Source organism: Drosophila obscura, unplaced genomic scaffold (assembly GCF_018151105.1).
Source record: "Drosophila obscura isolate BZ-5 IFL unplaced genomic scaffold, ASM1815110v1 contig_192, whole genome shotgun sequence".
NCBI classification, from domain to species: Eukaryota; Metazoa; Arthropoda; class Insecta; order Diptera; family Drosophilidae; genus Drosophila; species Drosophila obscura.
In genome coordinates, this window is record NW_024542781.1 from 2111882 (window position 1) to 2127342 (window position 15461).

At 43.9% G+C, this 15461-nt stretch overlaps 2 protein-coding genes across 7 annotated transcripts in view; both read right to left on the minus strand.

Moving 5' to 3' along the window:
* Positions 1–9861: 9861 nt before the first annotated feature.
* Positions 9862–11583, minus strand: LOC111074876 (putative glycogen synthase kinase-3 homolog). The gene has a single exon (XM_022367852.2). It carries the CDS (start codon positions 11453–11455, stop codon positions 10025–10027), a length of 1431 nt encoding a protein of 476 aa, XP_022223544.2. The 5' UTR covers positions 11456–11583; the 3' UTR covers positions 9862–10024.
* A 2109-nt stretch (positions 11584–13692) lies between these two features.
* LOC111074875 (band 4.1-like protein 4) overlaps positions 13693–15461 on the minus strand; it is a 60632-nt gene continuing 58863 nt past the window's right edge. For 3 of the 6 annotated variants that reach the window (XM_022367847.2, XM_022367845.2, XM_022367844.2), the window contains 2 exons: positions 14729–14737; positions 14541–14674 (listed from right to left, as the gene is read on the minus strand). In XM_022367847.2, coding sequence (XP_022223539.2) covers positions 14629–14674; positions 14729–14737 — 55 coding nt within the window. In that variant the 3' untranslated portion in view covers positions 14541–14628. Of the gene's footprint in view, positions 14738–15461 lie in introns of all 6 variants that reach the window. The other 3 variants (XM_022367850.2, XM_022367849.2, XM_022367851.2) reach the window with 2 other exon arrangements.

Genomic DNA, 15461 nt, shown 5'->3' on the forward strand with positions numbered 1-15461 from the left:
TTTTTTGAGAACCTTTTTGCGTACTTCAAATTACACATTTGCTCAGGCAACAGCAGATACAACCCCCAGCGCTCTGCGCGCAGGCATTTATCAAGGGTTTTTAGAGGTTGGTCATGGGCTTTGGCCTTTCAAATTATGCCTTGGATTTTGCAGGCCCCTTTATGCTTCGCATAAATTTCTGGCTTGTCACAATCTGCTTTGGCTTGCTCTGCTCTTTGGGAATCGCGCTCCCGAATCGGTTTTCATTGTTGTGCTCAAGGTCAGGCGCGTCCTTTTGCGCATGTCCTGGGCAGAGCTTTTTGTTCTGCCTTTATTAAGGTTGCTTACACTGGAGCAGAAGTACAGGATATTAAGAAAATGATATCCATAAAATAGCATAGTTCTTTTATTTAAAAAGTTGCTTGGAATTTCTTCTCTAAGAGAGCGTTTAAATTGTAATACAACATCCAAATAAGTTTAATTTATTAAATATTAAGTGTAATGCAGCTGTTATGATGTTAAATAATTAAAATTAGAAGGCAAAAATAGCGTACAAAAATTGTCATTCTCTCTAGACATTATTGTCTTCAGCTTCAGGTATCTCGTGCAGTGTTGCCAATATTTTTGAGTTAAATAAAATAAAAAAATCTGGCAGCACTGCTTCTGTATTTTTATTAGAAGTTTTAAATTAAGGGTTTCACAGTGGCGTCATATTTAAGCAATGTCCATTTTTGGAACTATACTTAGCAGAGACACAAACCCAACCAACGTAAGATAGCAGCTTCGTAAACGTAATGAAAGCTGTCGCCACTGTGACGTGTAGTTCGTATGTCAGGTTCTATACTGGTCAGCTTTTGTCAATGGGACAATTTGAATATTTGAAACGAGTATAATCTCTGTAGGCGCGAGGTTCAAATGTGTACATCATTTTGATTCTGTGCAAACTGTGGCGCTACTTGAGCCTCTACTTCTCTGGTCTATTTGTAGAAGTTTTTGGGCGTATTTCAGGTGCTAATCTGCTGCTGCCTCCAGGTGCTGTTTTTGGGCCGATTCGTTTTGAAAATCAGAATCACAATGTCAGAGTGGCAGGCAATGGTGGAACGGTAGACGGTGGGCAGTATGACAGGATCTGTTAACATGCTGGATATAATGGAAGGATATTTGAGTACTCCTCTAGGGCGTAAGTAGTTTTATTATATTATTACATTACATTCTTTAACAAGAATTGAGTAAATCCCTGTGATTTACAGATGTTTATGTTTTAGTTGTAGTGGTCGAAAAAACCTGATTGGAGGATTGAGGATTAAGAAACCGTAGCACATTCGTCTGATACGTTCTAATTCAATCTAAAATCATGAAAAATCATACGTGCCAGACCTCCATTGTAATATGTTCGACATAGCACTGAATAAATGCACAAAAAGTATCACCGGAGGATAGTGAAGGCCTTGCCGCAGCAGTGTGTGAACCAGTGCCATGTGGCATGCCCCATGTGCGCCGGCAGCTTTGGCTGCCGTGCGACTTGTTCATGCGTAGAAGCTGCATTGTTTGGCGCTTAAAAGAGATTGCTGCTGCAGTTGTAAATGCACTTTCCATCGTGTGTGGGGAGTGTACGAGTGTGTGTCTGTGTAACATGCAACACGCATACGCACTGTTGCACCGCCATAAAAGGATTGTGTATGTGCATGTATCTTCCCTCCAATGCGCTGCCAATGCGTTTTTGGGTCGGGGGATTGCGTTCACTTATTAGTTTGTTTTGCAGGAGGGTAGAATCAATCAATGAACAACTGACAAACACCTCTGCCTCAGTGCCACCCCCTCGAACACGAACATGCCCCAAAACACACACAATTTGATGGCATCAAAGCTGCAATTGTGTGTGTCGCTGCCTCTACCCCACGGACCGGATGCGTTGTTGGCAGGATATGAGCGAACTGCTCGTACGAGTATGTCCAGCTTCTACCGACAGCAACGCATATTTTCCCATATGACAGTTTGTTTTTCCCCATCTCTGTCATGGCTCTGCTCTGCTGATGTTTTTCCTCGTTTTTTTCGCCTCGATGTCCAACGCTTTTGATCCTTACGTGACTGCGACAATTGTCGTTGGCACCTGTATCTGTATGGTAGCTGTATGGCGTATGGGGGAGTTGACGACAGAAGATATATGCGCTGGACGGCGCCTGCTTTTTGTCATCTCGATGGCGGCAAAGTTTTGCTGCCGCTGTTGGTCCACTCGCACCCCTCGTAGACCGGCAAATGCAAATTCAAATGCTCCATTACAAATGCCAGAGGGAGATGGCGAAAAAAAACTTCATATGCATTTTTGCTTATCGCTTCGTGCCTGAGCAAATTTTGAATATTTTCCGTGTGCCATGCTGATCAATGAAGTGCGCACTCTTTGCCGTCTCTGTGGGTAAAACAAGTTCTAAGCTACTTACAGCAGACAGACGGGAGGTCACAGTGGTCGAGGAGTGGTCTGAAAGTATTCAAAAATCGTTGCTCAAGAGTCCTCCCCCTGGCAAAAACCCATCTTCCGCTTACTGTGTGCAGAAAGGACAGCTATGCCCCTCTTTGGTTACCTCTTTTTCTCCTGAAAATTTATGCACTTCCTGACCCAAGCCGGAGCTCCACATGAGAAACGCACAGGCACAGCAGAGAGAGAGGGAGAGAGAGAGAGATTGGAAGCTTAAGAGGGACTCTCCACTGACAATGAAGTGCAAAGCAGCTTTTGATAACTTCTCTCTCACTGATTCGGGGCAGTCAGGGGGTCTGAGGACGTCCACGGGTCGAATTGCAGTCGTCTGGCCTGGCCGGTATTTATGCAAAGTGCCGCCTGCTGGCTGTCGGCTTATGTTGATTTTCATGGACTGAAATCAATTTTCCGGTGCGAGTCAAGGAAAATATGAGAGAAATTTACCCAAAGTACAATCAAAACTTTACTAATTACGAAAACTTGACGAAAAATCTTCTTAATACAATAAGTGCGACAATGCACAGGCCTCCCACCTCCCACCTCGTACTATGTCCTGCTCTTATTACTCTTTCTTTGTTTCTTTCTGAAGAGTTTGATGCCACGCTCACAAGCAAACAAACAAACAGAGAAACAGGCAAGTGAGAAATTAACTTGCGTTTTCAATTACCAAAGAGTCTGCGGAGGAAGAGGAGCAAGGAGCAAGGAGCAGAAGCCAGAGGCAGTGGCAGAGACGAGGCAGCCATGCTGGCAAGGCATCAAAGGATATGGAACAGACGCCTTCTGCTGACAATGCGAAAATGCAAAGAGCAAAAGCACTCGAAGCACACAATATTGAAAGCAGTTTTTCCGAGCAACGAGAAAAAAGAGAGAGAGAGCAAGACAATCTCTAGAGAAAAGGAGAGCTGGCGACAGCAGCCGTTAGAGTAATTTTGATTTTAGTTTTATTTCTTATGGAAATGGACAAGTGCAAAACTTGTTGGCAAACAGAAATCAAAATGGATGGGGCTATTATTTAGGCAATTTCTGTTAGGGGGTCTCGTATCGGGTGTTGTAAAATATATTTTACCCCTTTTTCTTTCGCAAAGCACTTCGTTGAACTTCACTCACTTTTTCGCAGTCTCCGAATCTTTGCCATTTTTTGCACCTTTCCTCTTAAGTTGTTCTTCACTTGATTGTACGTTTTTTTCTGGTTATATTTTTGTAGTATTTGCTGAGTTTTCTTTTGTTTTTCCGTAGCAATTTGCATTTCCATTTTCCCGCCATTCCTTTACGCAATTTGCATATGCCATTTGCTGCCACCCCCGTTCAATCTATGATCCCCTTTCACTCCACTGAACAATTCGAGATGTTTCCATCATAATTATCAGAAAACTTTCTATAGTTTGGCATTTGAATTAGTTTTGAACATATCTCTGGCGGTTGCTCTATTTCTGGATTCCCCTCTGGGGTGATGGCACACTTCCTTTGACTGTCACATGCATTCGTTTCCACATCCAACAGGGGACCGCTTTCCATTTGGCACAATCATTCGCGTTTTTTAATTTATTTAAAGTCTTGTGCTGGCGCGGGTGCGGTTGAGGGTGCGTGTGCTGTGCGAATGTCTGGCGACATCAAAAAGCCAGTCGCCATTTGACACTCGCGACTCCAAAGGATAAAGTTTATAATTTCATAGACTTACTCGCTCCTTGGCTGCCCCCAGACTCAGACTCAGACAACGTCCCATCCCCCACTCTATCTTCTGTAGAGGCAGCGTCTTGAATTTATGCGCTGAATTAATTATGCACGTACGCTGCCGGTTCCCCACTTTGTGGCGGCAGAGCGGAGGCTCCGCTCCGCAGATCCTGAATCCTGGATCCTGGTTTGTCTGGTTAGTTTGTGTTTGGCGGCGTTGACGGCGCATTTAAAATAATTGCTCAGCGTTGTCTGAGGCCGAGGCTGAGGCTGAGGCGAGAGTGAGACCCGCAATTCGTGTGAAAAGTTTACATTACGCTTTTGGCATAAGCTTATAATGGATTTGTTCCCGGGTTTGTTGCGTTGCGTTTTTTGCTCCTCCGGCACCGGCATCGTCACCGCCACAGAGTTTTGGCTTGAAAAGTTACGGATTGTGGCAAGAAATTAAGGAGTGGCAGGCACCATAATTGGGCATGGTATGCCTGCGATGAGCTAATGTAAGTTATGGCTAGTTATAAGTGGATGGAGCACTGGATTGGAGTGCAGACTGGACGCAAATGAAAGTGTTTGTGGGGGGGAAGAAAGGGTAAAGATAGATCTCAGATCTCATCCCAACAAGGGGAATACTTTTAGTTGGAATTCTAATTAGTTAATTGGTTGAAACTTGGTTTTCATACTCGCATATCATCCCTCCATCATTATTATCGCTCGTGAGCTGATTCCTTTCAGTGGAAGCCATTGAACCAGTGGCTTTTATTCGTTGCTCGCCTCCAGCTGCTGTCTGTCAAGCGCTGGGAGTCGCTTAGGTTTCGCCCAGCTTTAGACGGCTATCCCGAAGCGGCGATACAGAAACACAGCTCCTGGGTCCCATCCCCTGAATGGCGGGGCGACTGTCTCGGTTATTTACGCCAACGGCGTAACGTTGAAAGCAAATTGATATCATGTGGATTTGGCTTTCACTTTGTGGAATCAATAGGCGAAATCCTTTTGGCAGAGCCTGGCACAGACCCGCTTTGCCACTCTGCTATTCCGGCTCCTGCCGCCACTCGAGTTAAGCCAAGGATAATGATTATGTTGCGCAACGATGAGAACAACGAATGCGGGTTGGATAGGGGAAATGGTAGCTTTTCGGGGAGGAATGGGGGGGAATGGGAGAGAATGCTTTTGCATAGCCCACTTAGGAGAGGTGGAGATGGAGCCCGAGGAGGCAGGGAATTTGTAATCGACAGACAATCGACGTGAACAACATAATGGATATCGAACTGGAACTTGAAGTAGGAGCTGTGGCCCCACACAGCCCCAAAAGCATATCTCAAGGCATTGCAACTAATTGGCTTTCCTTAAATGCCAGACAATGCGGCTTGGGGGCAAGAAGGGCCGGGCCTACCGCCTTTAACCGCAAGGGACTGGTTGGGGCCGGCCACATCCCACAACTCCTTAGCTCTCCATCGGCTTCTCCTGTTTGTCTTCTATGCCACTTGATTGGAAAATCAAACTAATTAAAAGATTTCAATTAAACGCCGAGCTGGGAATGCTTTCCACTGCCACTCCCATATCTCTCTCTCTCTCTCTCTGTATGTAGCTCCTTCTCCTAACTTTCCACGTAGTGATTGCGGGCTACTGGCTACTGCAACTGAGCTTCTGGCTGCCTGGCCACAGTAATTCCATTAAAATGGCAAATCAATTTCAATAAATTTCATTTCACAAAGTGAGCAAAAGGTGGGAAGCGCAACGGCGAAAGGAGCAGCACACACCGATCTGTTCTGGACACGGAATCTCAACGCTTCTCTGTCGCTGCTGGGTCATCATAAAACTGTTTACATGCTGACAAATCTGTTAATTGAATCGCAAATCCAATTAAAACTTCAATTTTGTGGCACAACTTTTGTAGCTAGTGGCAAAAAGTTCAAGTGCATAAATGGCCAACATGTGGAAAAGGGTGAGAGAGGGAGGGTGACGGGAACGGGCACGGACGCCTTTATGTCAAACTTTCGACCCGCAAAAAATGTTGTCACATTTTTGGCTTAGTCTTTTACTTTTACAGCGTGTAAATTCAATATAAAATGTATTCAGTTGAAACTGCATTAAAGCGTACAATTTCCTAATTAGTGTGTCTGGCATTTACACAGGCTACACCGAGCGCCTGCCTGCCTGCCTGGCTGCCTGGCTGCCCTCCGGTTTGGAATTTCTGCACGCAAAAATAGTCAAAGCGAAACCGCAAGCTGCGCATAACTAACTCAACTGCTATATTCGGCCCAAACCCGCAGGGACAGTGCGCCCCACTTGTACATCTCTACCCTCCCCCAGAGTCGTCCTAGGGAGTGGCAGCAGCCTCTTCCCGCACTTCCTGGTGGCCTTCCGCCGCCCATCCACCAGTGGTCTAAAAAATAGCAACATATACAATTTCAAATACACCGTGGAGATGTGCGAGTCGCAGTGACTACCATTAGAGATGCGAAAATGCCTTTGGGAATTTGTATAGTTTGAAATTGGGGAAATGTACATCCCATCCAATCAAATAAAATTGGGGAAATTATTTAACTTAGATCTACTCATAAGTAATAGAACAAACGAGGAACATTTAAAAGTAGATAACAGAAACAACAAACAACAACAGGGGCCGAAATGCATTTGGTATGAATTTATCAAACATTATTATAGAGAAACTACATACTCGAATTTGCAATTATTTAAGAGCGAATCCTGTTGTATGTTTCTAGTCACATATCACACAATTATAAGCTACATCTGTTGCAGCATTGAAATAAGATATCTATTTGTACTTTCCAATCAGGCAAATAAACAGGATTTGTAAAACATGTGCAGCCCATGCCAGCCTACAAATTATTTCCTGCCCAAAACATGTTGCACAATATAAATACGATATCCGATTGTAGTTTCAAATTTGCCAACAGACATTACCAGCGAATATTGTGCATCTCTGGCCCACACATTCAGTTGGGGTTTTGGTTTCCATTTCGGGTTAGTTTTCGTAGATGGCCGGCACCGGTGCAGCTTTGGAGCCCATTAAAAGTGCATTTAGTGAGAATTTATCAGGGTGCTGAAAGGTGGCAACCACAGGGGCATTTTCAGCTACAACTTCAGGTAGCAGCTACAAGTGTGCGTGCCCGGAAACGGAAATAAAATAATTCCGGTGCCACTCGACTGGTGGCAGTTGCAATATCAACAGGAAGTCCCTCTCCTCCCTGCCATTTTTATCCCGGTATTTGTATCTCTGTATATTTGTGTCTGTCTCTCTGCCTGCTTGTGTGAGTGTTTGTTGGTTTGCTTCTGTGTTTGGCGTTTTGGGTGCGAAGGTTTTTACTGTTTATGCAAATGCTTTGGCCCCACGACTGCTTTAACCGAAAACACTTTAACCACATTCACCTTGGGCTTGCTTGGGCGGCTGCTTGTTAGTAGCCATTGAAAGCAGAACAGACAGCACGCACCCCCCGTCCTCTTTCCCTTATCCCTGATCCAGTCTCTGTTCTTTTGGCCCTGGTCCCGGCCCCAGCCCACTCCCTACTCTGCGTCTATTCTGCTGCCCAAAAGGCCGTAAAATGCCTGCAAGTTACGATGCCAAGGTGCCCCTTGGCTGCTGTTGCCGAAAAATGTTTCATTGCTGCGAATAGGATGTAGTGGAGGTACGAGTAGTAGCTACAGTAGTACGGAACCCTCTGTTCCAGACACCTCTGCCATACCTCCTCTGCCTCCTCTGCTCGACCCCATCTCGCACTGTTCATGGCTGCATGGGTTTCTATTATGTAGCATATCGTAATCTCACTTGAGTCAAAAGTTTGGCTGCAGACACAGACACCCAACCGAAAAAGCGACAGCACACAAGCCCCGAGAAGCAAACAGGAGAGAACAACCCGCAGCTAACACTTTGTAAATAGTCATCGGCGTGTTTATTACTGAGCCGTGCTGCTGGAGTGTTCTGCCGTAGTGTCTGCCCCATCCTGTCGGTGCTCCTCTGCGTGCTGCTGCTTCCCGTACTCCTGTGGTTGGTTGTTAGTGTTGCCAAGTAATCGTTGTTGCAAAAGATTTTCCACTCGTGCGAGTGTACGGGTATGAGAGTGCCTGACTTTTCCCCTTAATGAAAGTACAGTTTAAACTTTGCATATTCCGGCAGCAGAAGGAAATCAGCATACTTTAGATAAGGATTAAGTAAACTATTCAGGTATCAAAATTTAACACAAATATAGCAACAACAACAAGGTTTAATTTCAACAGTTTTCTGATCTTAAGCTACTTTATTCTTGCCAACTCTAAGCTAAATCTAAATCAAATAAAAGTGTGGCAAAAATGTATTCAATGATTTCTCTGATATTAAATTACAACAATTAAAATTTAATTTTCAACCGTTTATTCAAAACATATTTCATTTAAATTTAAACTACCATAAATTAGCTAACAAATTTAATTGCAACATTTTAATTTCGAGCTCTCATTTTAAAATGATAAAATTTTATTTTTCATTTTAAATGTCATTCAAAATAATTTAATTTTATAATATTTCATATTTAGTTGGTACATTTCTATTGCGATTTCAAATTGTTCGTTCGTCTATGAGTCAAGAGCATTTGAATTGCTTTTTATCACTCCAGCACTCGGCCAGCAATTGGTAACAGCTACTTATGGCCACTAACTGCACTAGTTCCGGGGCTTGTTTTGGGGTCTGGTATGCCTGTGTGCCGCGTGGCTGGTGCCCAACAGAAGCAGGAGAAACAACAGAAACAACAATGGACACGGAGCCACCAACTGGCGGGAAACAAACATTTGCCCTCTCACGAAATTTATCGTTTGCATAAATTTGCTTTATTGCCTGGCTCCTACTCCATGTTGTGTATGGCTGCGTCTGTGTGTGTGTGTGTGTGTGTGTGTATCTGGATGCGTGTGGTTGTAGGACCAAACGGAAGTGTAACTTTCGCTGCCGGGCCAGACAAGGCCAGTGGAGGCCACACCAACCAGAAACAACAAGAAACAACAACAACAACAATGAGTCAAATGTGGTGAACAAAGTTTTCCATTATTCAATTTAACTAATGAAACTGAAAATTCATTTTACCACATTAACACACACAAACACACACACATGCATAGAATGAGAAAAAGGGAAAGAGGGGCAGGACGGAGCAGGACACTAAGGGACTGGCAGGAAATGTGACTCGCCTCCAGTCAGGACATGTGTGCGTGCCGGTCTCCGGTTATGCCTTTCCTGGGGGTGTTTTGATTTTTGTCAGATGTTTGGAGAGAGTGGAAGGAAGTCTACGATTTTTACCCATATATATGTATGGATCATTTGTCCTAGGACTACGATTACAGTTTGTATTAAATATAAATCCTACGTCAGCTAATAGGAATCACTGTTGGACTACTACATCTACTACATCTAGGGATATGTCCCTACCAAAACTCAAGAATCTGTACGAGCCTTGCTTCGTTTTCTCAAAATAGTCTTTATTGCTGTATTTGTATTTGCTTGGCCATAAAACGCGAAAATTTATATTTATAGAGCTCAACATGGACGGCCAGAACGACCAAAAGGCGCCGCGCCACCCTATTGTGTTGGCATCTAAATAATTAAGTCTATTTTTAGGCTCTACACTCGGATGTCCATTTGGGAATCGGATTCGGTAAATGGCATGCCAGAAAAACTGTAGAGATTCCTAAATTGCTAGAATGACGATCTTACAAAGACCAGACCCATTGGTGGGTAAAGAACTACACCAGAAGGATACATATCAATTTTATTGGCAGGATTAATTATAGTTTCAGCTATAGATAATTTAGCTTGAATTTAGTATAGATGGAAAATTGTTGTTATTTTTTTTTCTGGCTTAATCATCTTCGCACTCGCTAGATTCCTCCTCCAGGGTGTCTTCCTCCGATTCATCCGACTCATTTGCGTCGTCTTCGGCAATGGTGTTGCTGGTGCCGCTGTCTGGGCTCGTCATCATCATCCTCGTCCTCATTCTTATCGCTGTCGTTGCCTTCATAGGAGAGGGTACCCTCACATCCGACGAGCGTTTCGGTTTCTACCGAGTCATCCTGCTGATCCACGTGATCGCCGTTTCCCTTGTCCTGCCGCAATGATACTGGAGGTGCACCGATGATCTTCAGAGTCTGTTCGGGGAGCTTAGAAGACACTCGGATTGGTGCCTTGACTATGGCCCCCGATTTTGGGGTAGCCTCTTGCCCAGCCGTGTGGCGACCACGATATGGCACGGTATCGCGGACAGGGGGCGGACTTCCGCCCGATCGGGGCATCAGCAGAGGATTAAGACTCGGTTCGATGGTTCGCTCGTAGTCGGTGAAATTGAACAGCGGCGGCAGGCTGCGGCCATTTGGCAGCAGCTGGTACGGGTCCTGGCGCAGTTCGTCGAAGAAGGGATGGGCACAGGCCATCATCGGCGTGGAACGGGCATTGGGCGTGTAGATGAGCAGCTTCGACACCAAATCGATGGCCTCGGCCGGCGTGCGAATGCGGAAGACCTTCGACCAGGGATGGGGCTTCAGCTGCGGCAGCTTGAACTGCTTGTAGTGGGGATTCATGTCGTGCAGCTGCTCAGTCGTCGGGGTGCCCATCACCTTGACGATCTCCACGATCTGGTCCACGCCCGAGTCGCCCGGGAAGATCAGCTGTCCGAGCAGCAGCTCAGCCAGAACACAGCCAGCACTCCAGACGTCGATCTTGGTGGTGTAGTCGGTGGCCCCAAAGATCAGCTCCGGTGCGCGGTAGTATCGTGAGCAGATATACGAGACATTCGGCTCTCCAGACACCAGCTGCTTGGCACTGCCAAAGTCGCAGAGCTTGAGGATGGCCGTCTCCGTGTCCAGCAGCATGTTCTGCGGCTTGATGTCGCGATGACAGAAGCCGATGCTGTGCAGGTAGGCCATGCTCCGGAGCAGCTGGTACATGTAGAGCCGGACGTAGTTCACGGGCAGCGTCTGCTTGGCCCTGGCGTACTGACGCTCCACCTTGTACAGGGTCTCGGGTATGAACTCCATCACCAGATTGAGGTACACCTCGTCCCGCTTCTCGCCGCTTGAGTAAAAGAAAAACTTAAGACTCACGATGTTGTCGTGTCGCAGCTTTCGCATGATCTGGAGTTCGCGATTCTTGAAGCGGCGATCCTGCAGGACTTTCTTGATGGCCACCAGCTCATTGCTGGGCACCATCTTGGCCTGGAAGACCACCCCGAAGCTGCCGTTGCCAATCACCTTTGTGTCCGTGTAGCTAATCTCGCTCATCGTCTCTGGTCCAAAGCCATTGGTGGCCACTACTGTGATCACCTTATTGCTGAAACCGCTGCTCTTGGGAACCGACATGCCTGGATAATTTGTAGCTCTTTGTGTGCTCAATATATACGAATTTTATTCTTTTTTACAAAAATATACTCTACGTCTGGCTGAGCACTGAAAATTGTGTGAATCTTAAAGATGTTTCCAGCAAAAGCTTACTCGGATTTCACAATTTTGTATAGAAATTTAATGTTTAGTGTCGTTTGACATTAGTACAGTGTGACCAGACATATAAAACTGTGACAATCTACTGTTGCAAGTGTGCAAAAAGTGTTGCAAGTTGATCGAAAATTTGTTTTTAACTTGCTTGCAGTCCCAGAACGAGGATATTTATTTAGGGAAGTAAAAAGCTTTATTATCTATAAAACGCAATAAAGCAACTAAAATGTATAGTCAAAAAATTAAAATATAAAATGTTGCAACCGGTAATTGCTTTCACGCAGTAAAAAAACAAATCTGTAGTAAATCAACTTTTGATTAGATTACGATTTGGTCCCTTTGTGCAGTGGTAAAACCGCGAAAAGCTAGCCCATTAAATTTGAACAAAATTTAAGAAAATATAGACACAAATAATATATTTATCGGAAAGCTATTCTGCCCCATAAAACGAGTCACAAAGATTTAGCCCAGGCACTTACCACGCCATTCGAATGCATTCGTAGGAATCAACTTGAACTCTAACTTATAGTTAGAGATGAGATGATGGCTCAACTGCTTGAAATTGCTTTTACCCCTCTTGTGTTTGTGCGCTGGCATTATCGTGTCAGTTCCTTTGACTATCTTGGGGCCTCTTGAGCAGAGCCATTCATAATTCGTGAGGAGGATTCCTTTGTGCTGTGTAAGTTTGCTAATTTCTCCAGGCTCGTGCATTGTTGTCCGAGCGGGAGAGTCGGGACCACGGACCAGGGACTCGGGACATTCGACTTGAAAGTTGTGCTGTCGCCTTTGTCTTCTCGCATCTTGGCTGCTTATCGCTGGGATTTCTTGACTTGGCTTATTCTCTGGTCGGCCACTTGCTTATCAGAGTTGGCTATTGTTACGCTTTTTTTTTTTTGTTACTGTTTCGTTACAGTTGAAGTGGCCCTGAGGGTGGCATAACCCCTGGTCGCTTGCCCCCATGTTGAAATTTGCGTAGAATCGAAATGAATAAAAATGTGCTTTGCTTTTTGAATTTTTTTTGTATAAAATGTCGCTTGCTGTTTATTTCTTTATTTATTTTGTATATATTAGATATATATATAAAAAAGTGACACACTCATGGTAAAATCTTGTTAGAGACATTTAATCGTATTTATGATTTACGTTTACACCAATATGAAATAGATATTTGTGTATAAGTGTTTAATCGATAATATTTCATATGCATTCCATATTCGTAACTCTAATCCGATCGACCACCACACAAAAAGTTGCATATTCTCTACTTTTATTATATTTTTCATTTGATTTCTGTTTGATTGATGTTCTGTTCTGAGGGACAGCAGAGAGGTTAGGTGAGGACAGTGGTTAGGTTATTGCTAAATGGTCATTGAGTTTGTTTGATATTTACACGGAGAGTGCACGACAGACGGACAGATAGAGCAGACATTCACAGAAAAGTTGAGCACTTAAATTAGCTGCCAAATGATTAAACTAAACTAAAGTGGGCTTAAAGTATACATATATAGTCGTACATATATGGTCAAAAGTCCTTCGCACTTTCGTTACGCTTACACAAATATTATTGAAATTGTTGGACGTTGTTGGCATAAGTAAGTAAGTAGTTTCGGGGGCAATAGCCACATAACCATACATATACATATACATAGATCTACAACTAAAGTATCTTTTTCGTGTTGCATAGTATTAGAATATTTTATTATTTAAATTACATACATATGTAGGCTATTACATTTATTTGGCTTCGCTTCTCTTTCTGCTGCTGCTGCTCCCCTCTTCAAATGCAGTAAAATTAAATTTTACATAATTCTGTGTGTGTGTGTGTGTATGTGTGTGCTCTTGTGAAAGAGGCATTATTTAAATGCGTATCAAATTGGTTCTTAGTAGTTAATAAAAACGTATATTTAATTTACTTGCAGGAGCACACACACACACACACACACTAGCGCAGATACACACAACACCCACGCACACACAGATACAAGAAGAACAATAAAATTTTATATTTATCGCTAACGATTTCCGGGCAAAGTCGCTTTCCATGTATCTGTAGCTCTCACACACTTCTCTCTGCAGAGAGAGATAGGCATGCCTATCTTCGTGCATGTGTTTGTTGTGTGTGTGTGTGCCTGGCAAGCATAAATATATTTGTGCTGCCTACTGTATTTGGGGGCTGGCCCCTAAGATTCCTGAGGCCTTCGTTCTTCGCCTGTGTTGTCTGGCTTGTGCGCATATTTTAATAAATTTTATGCCGCTGAAATGTGCCCCGCTTATCATTAACGCACAATTTATTTTTGCTTTTATGCCAGACTACTCCCTCCCAGTCCCCGTCCCCAGCCAGTCCAGCCCCCCCTTTTGCAGTTGTTTATCTGTGAGATACATTTGCTTTTTTGGCTTTTTGATTATTCGCATCTTAAGCTAACTTTGTTTTTCGTTTCTCTTTATTTTCCATTGAATATTTCCTGTTCCTTTTGGGTTTTAGAGTGTTTCCTGGCTTAGCTGATTAACTTTTTATTCTTTTTCTTTTTTTGTAAATTTGTAAAACTTATGTACACATACACACACAGGGATATACATTCATATATATATAGATATAGAACTACATTATCTATTTACATGTTGGCATAATGTGCATTTAATTTGCAAACGACAAGAGTCTCTGCCCAACTTTTGGCCCCAACTTTTGCCCCGGCGGCTTTTAAATGTTGTTTATTGTTGCCTGTCGGTTGTTGCCTGCTGGTTGCCGCTGCCTCTTCTGGTGGTGGTGCCCCCTGTAGTTGCTGCTTCCTCTCCTTCTGGTGGCATTCTCCATAGCATACTTATGTGCAGGAGCCCGCATGTAGTTTCCATTTAACTTTCCACTTACATGTTGTGCGTGTTGTGGATGTAGTTTATTCTTTCCTAGAGCCATGCCTGCTGCTCCTGCTCATAGAGTTGTTGTTGTTGATGCTGCTGCTGTTGCTGCTGCTTTTCCTGTTGCTGCAACCAAAGTTTGCAGAATGCTGTGGGCGGTGGATTCGAGGAGCTGCTGCCACCGGGTCCTACTGCCAGTGCAGGATCGTTGTTGTGGGCGGCGGCGGGCTTTGGCTATTGCAAATTAAATTTAGCTAATTCTCACAATTCTGTGCTCATTTCGCTTACAATTGCGCTCTGTTTTTTGAGGTGGTTGCAGTTGCAGTTGCACGTTAGCGGTTGCATGAAACAAAATGGAGAAAAGAGAAGCGTAAGCGGAAGAGAAGGAAGAGAAAATATTTGCACATTTTAGTAAAAGTTTTCTTGTTGGTTCGATTTTCACATAAATGTACATACATATGTATGTATGTATGGTATGTAAGTTTTGCACGAGTGCACGAGTCAGTGAGTGAGTGAGTGAGTGAGTGAGTGTAGTTGGTTATGCCAGTGAATGTAAGTGTGAGTACATGGGTGTTTTTGTGTGAGTCAGGTTGGTTAGTGGGCTCTACAGTGCGTATACTTTATGTGTGACACAATTGTGGTGCTATAATTTATAACAGAAAAATATACTTTAAAAGCAGGCCGCCGTTACGGCCATACTAAATCCAGCTTTAGCGCCTTGGCTGCCCTCCAAATTGAATACTTTTTATCATTTTAGTCGGCGCCACACAACAAATAATTACTTAATTTAATCATAAACCAAAAGAAAAACCGAATAAACAGCGAAAAAAAAGTCACTCCACACATAATGCTCGACGGAGGGCGGAGTGGAGGGGGAGTTGGCCCTACGATGTTGAGTTTTTATATAGCCATTCATAAGCTTATCTCCTCCGCCCACGGAGCAGAAATGTGCGTCAAATTTACGATTGCCACTGGCACTTTTCACATTTTCAGCACTTTTCTTTCCTTTCCCTCGTTTTTC

Coding starts and splice junctions, on each gene's coding strand:
- LOC111074876 (XM_022367852.2), bottom strand. CDS start 11,455: ATGTCGGTTCCCAAGAGCAGCGGTTTCAGCAATAAGGTGATCACAGTA.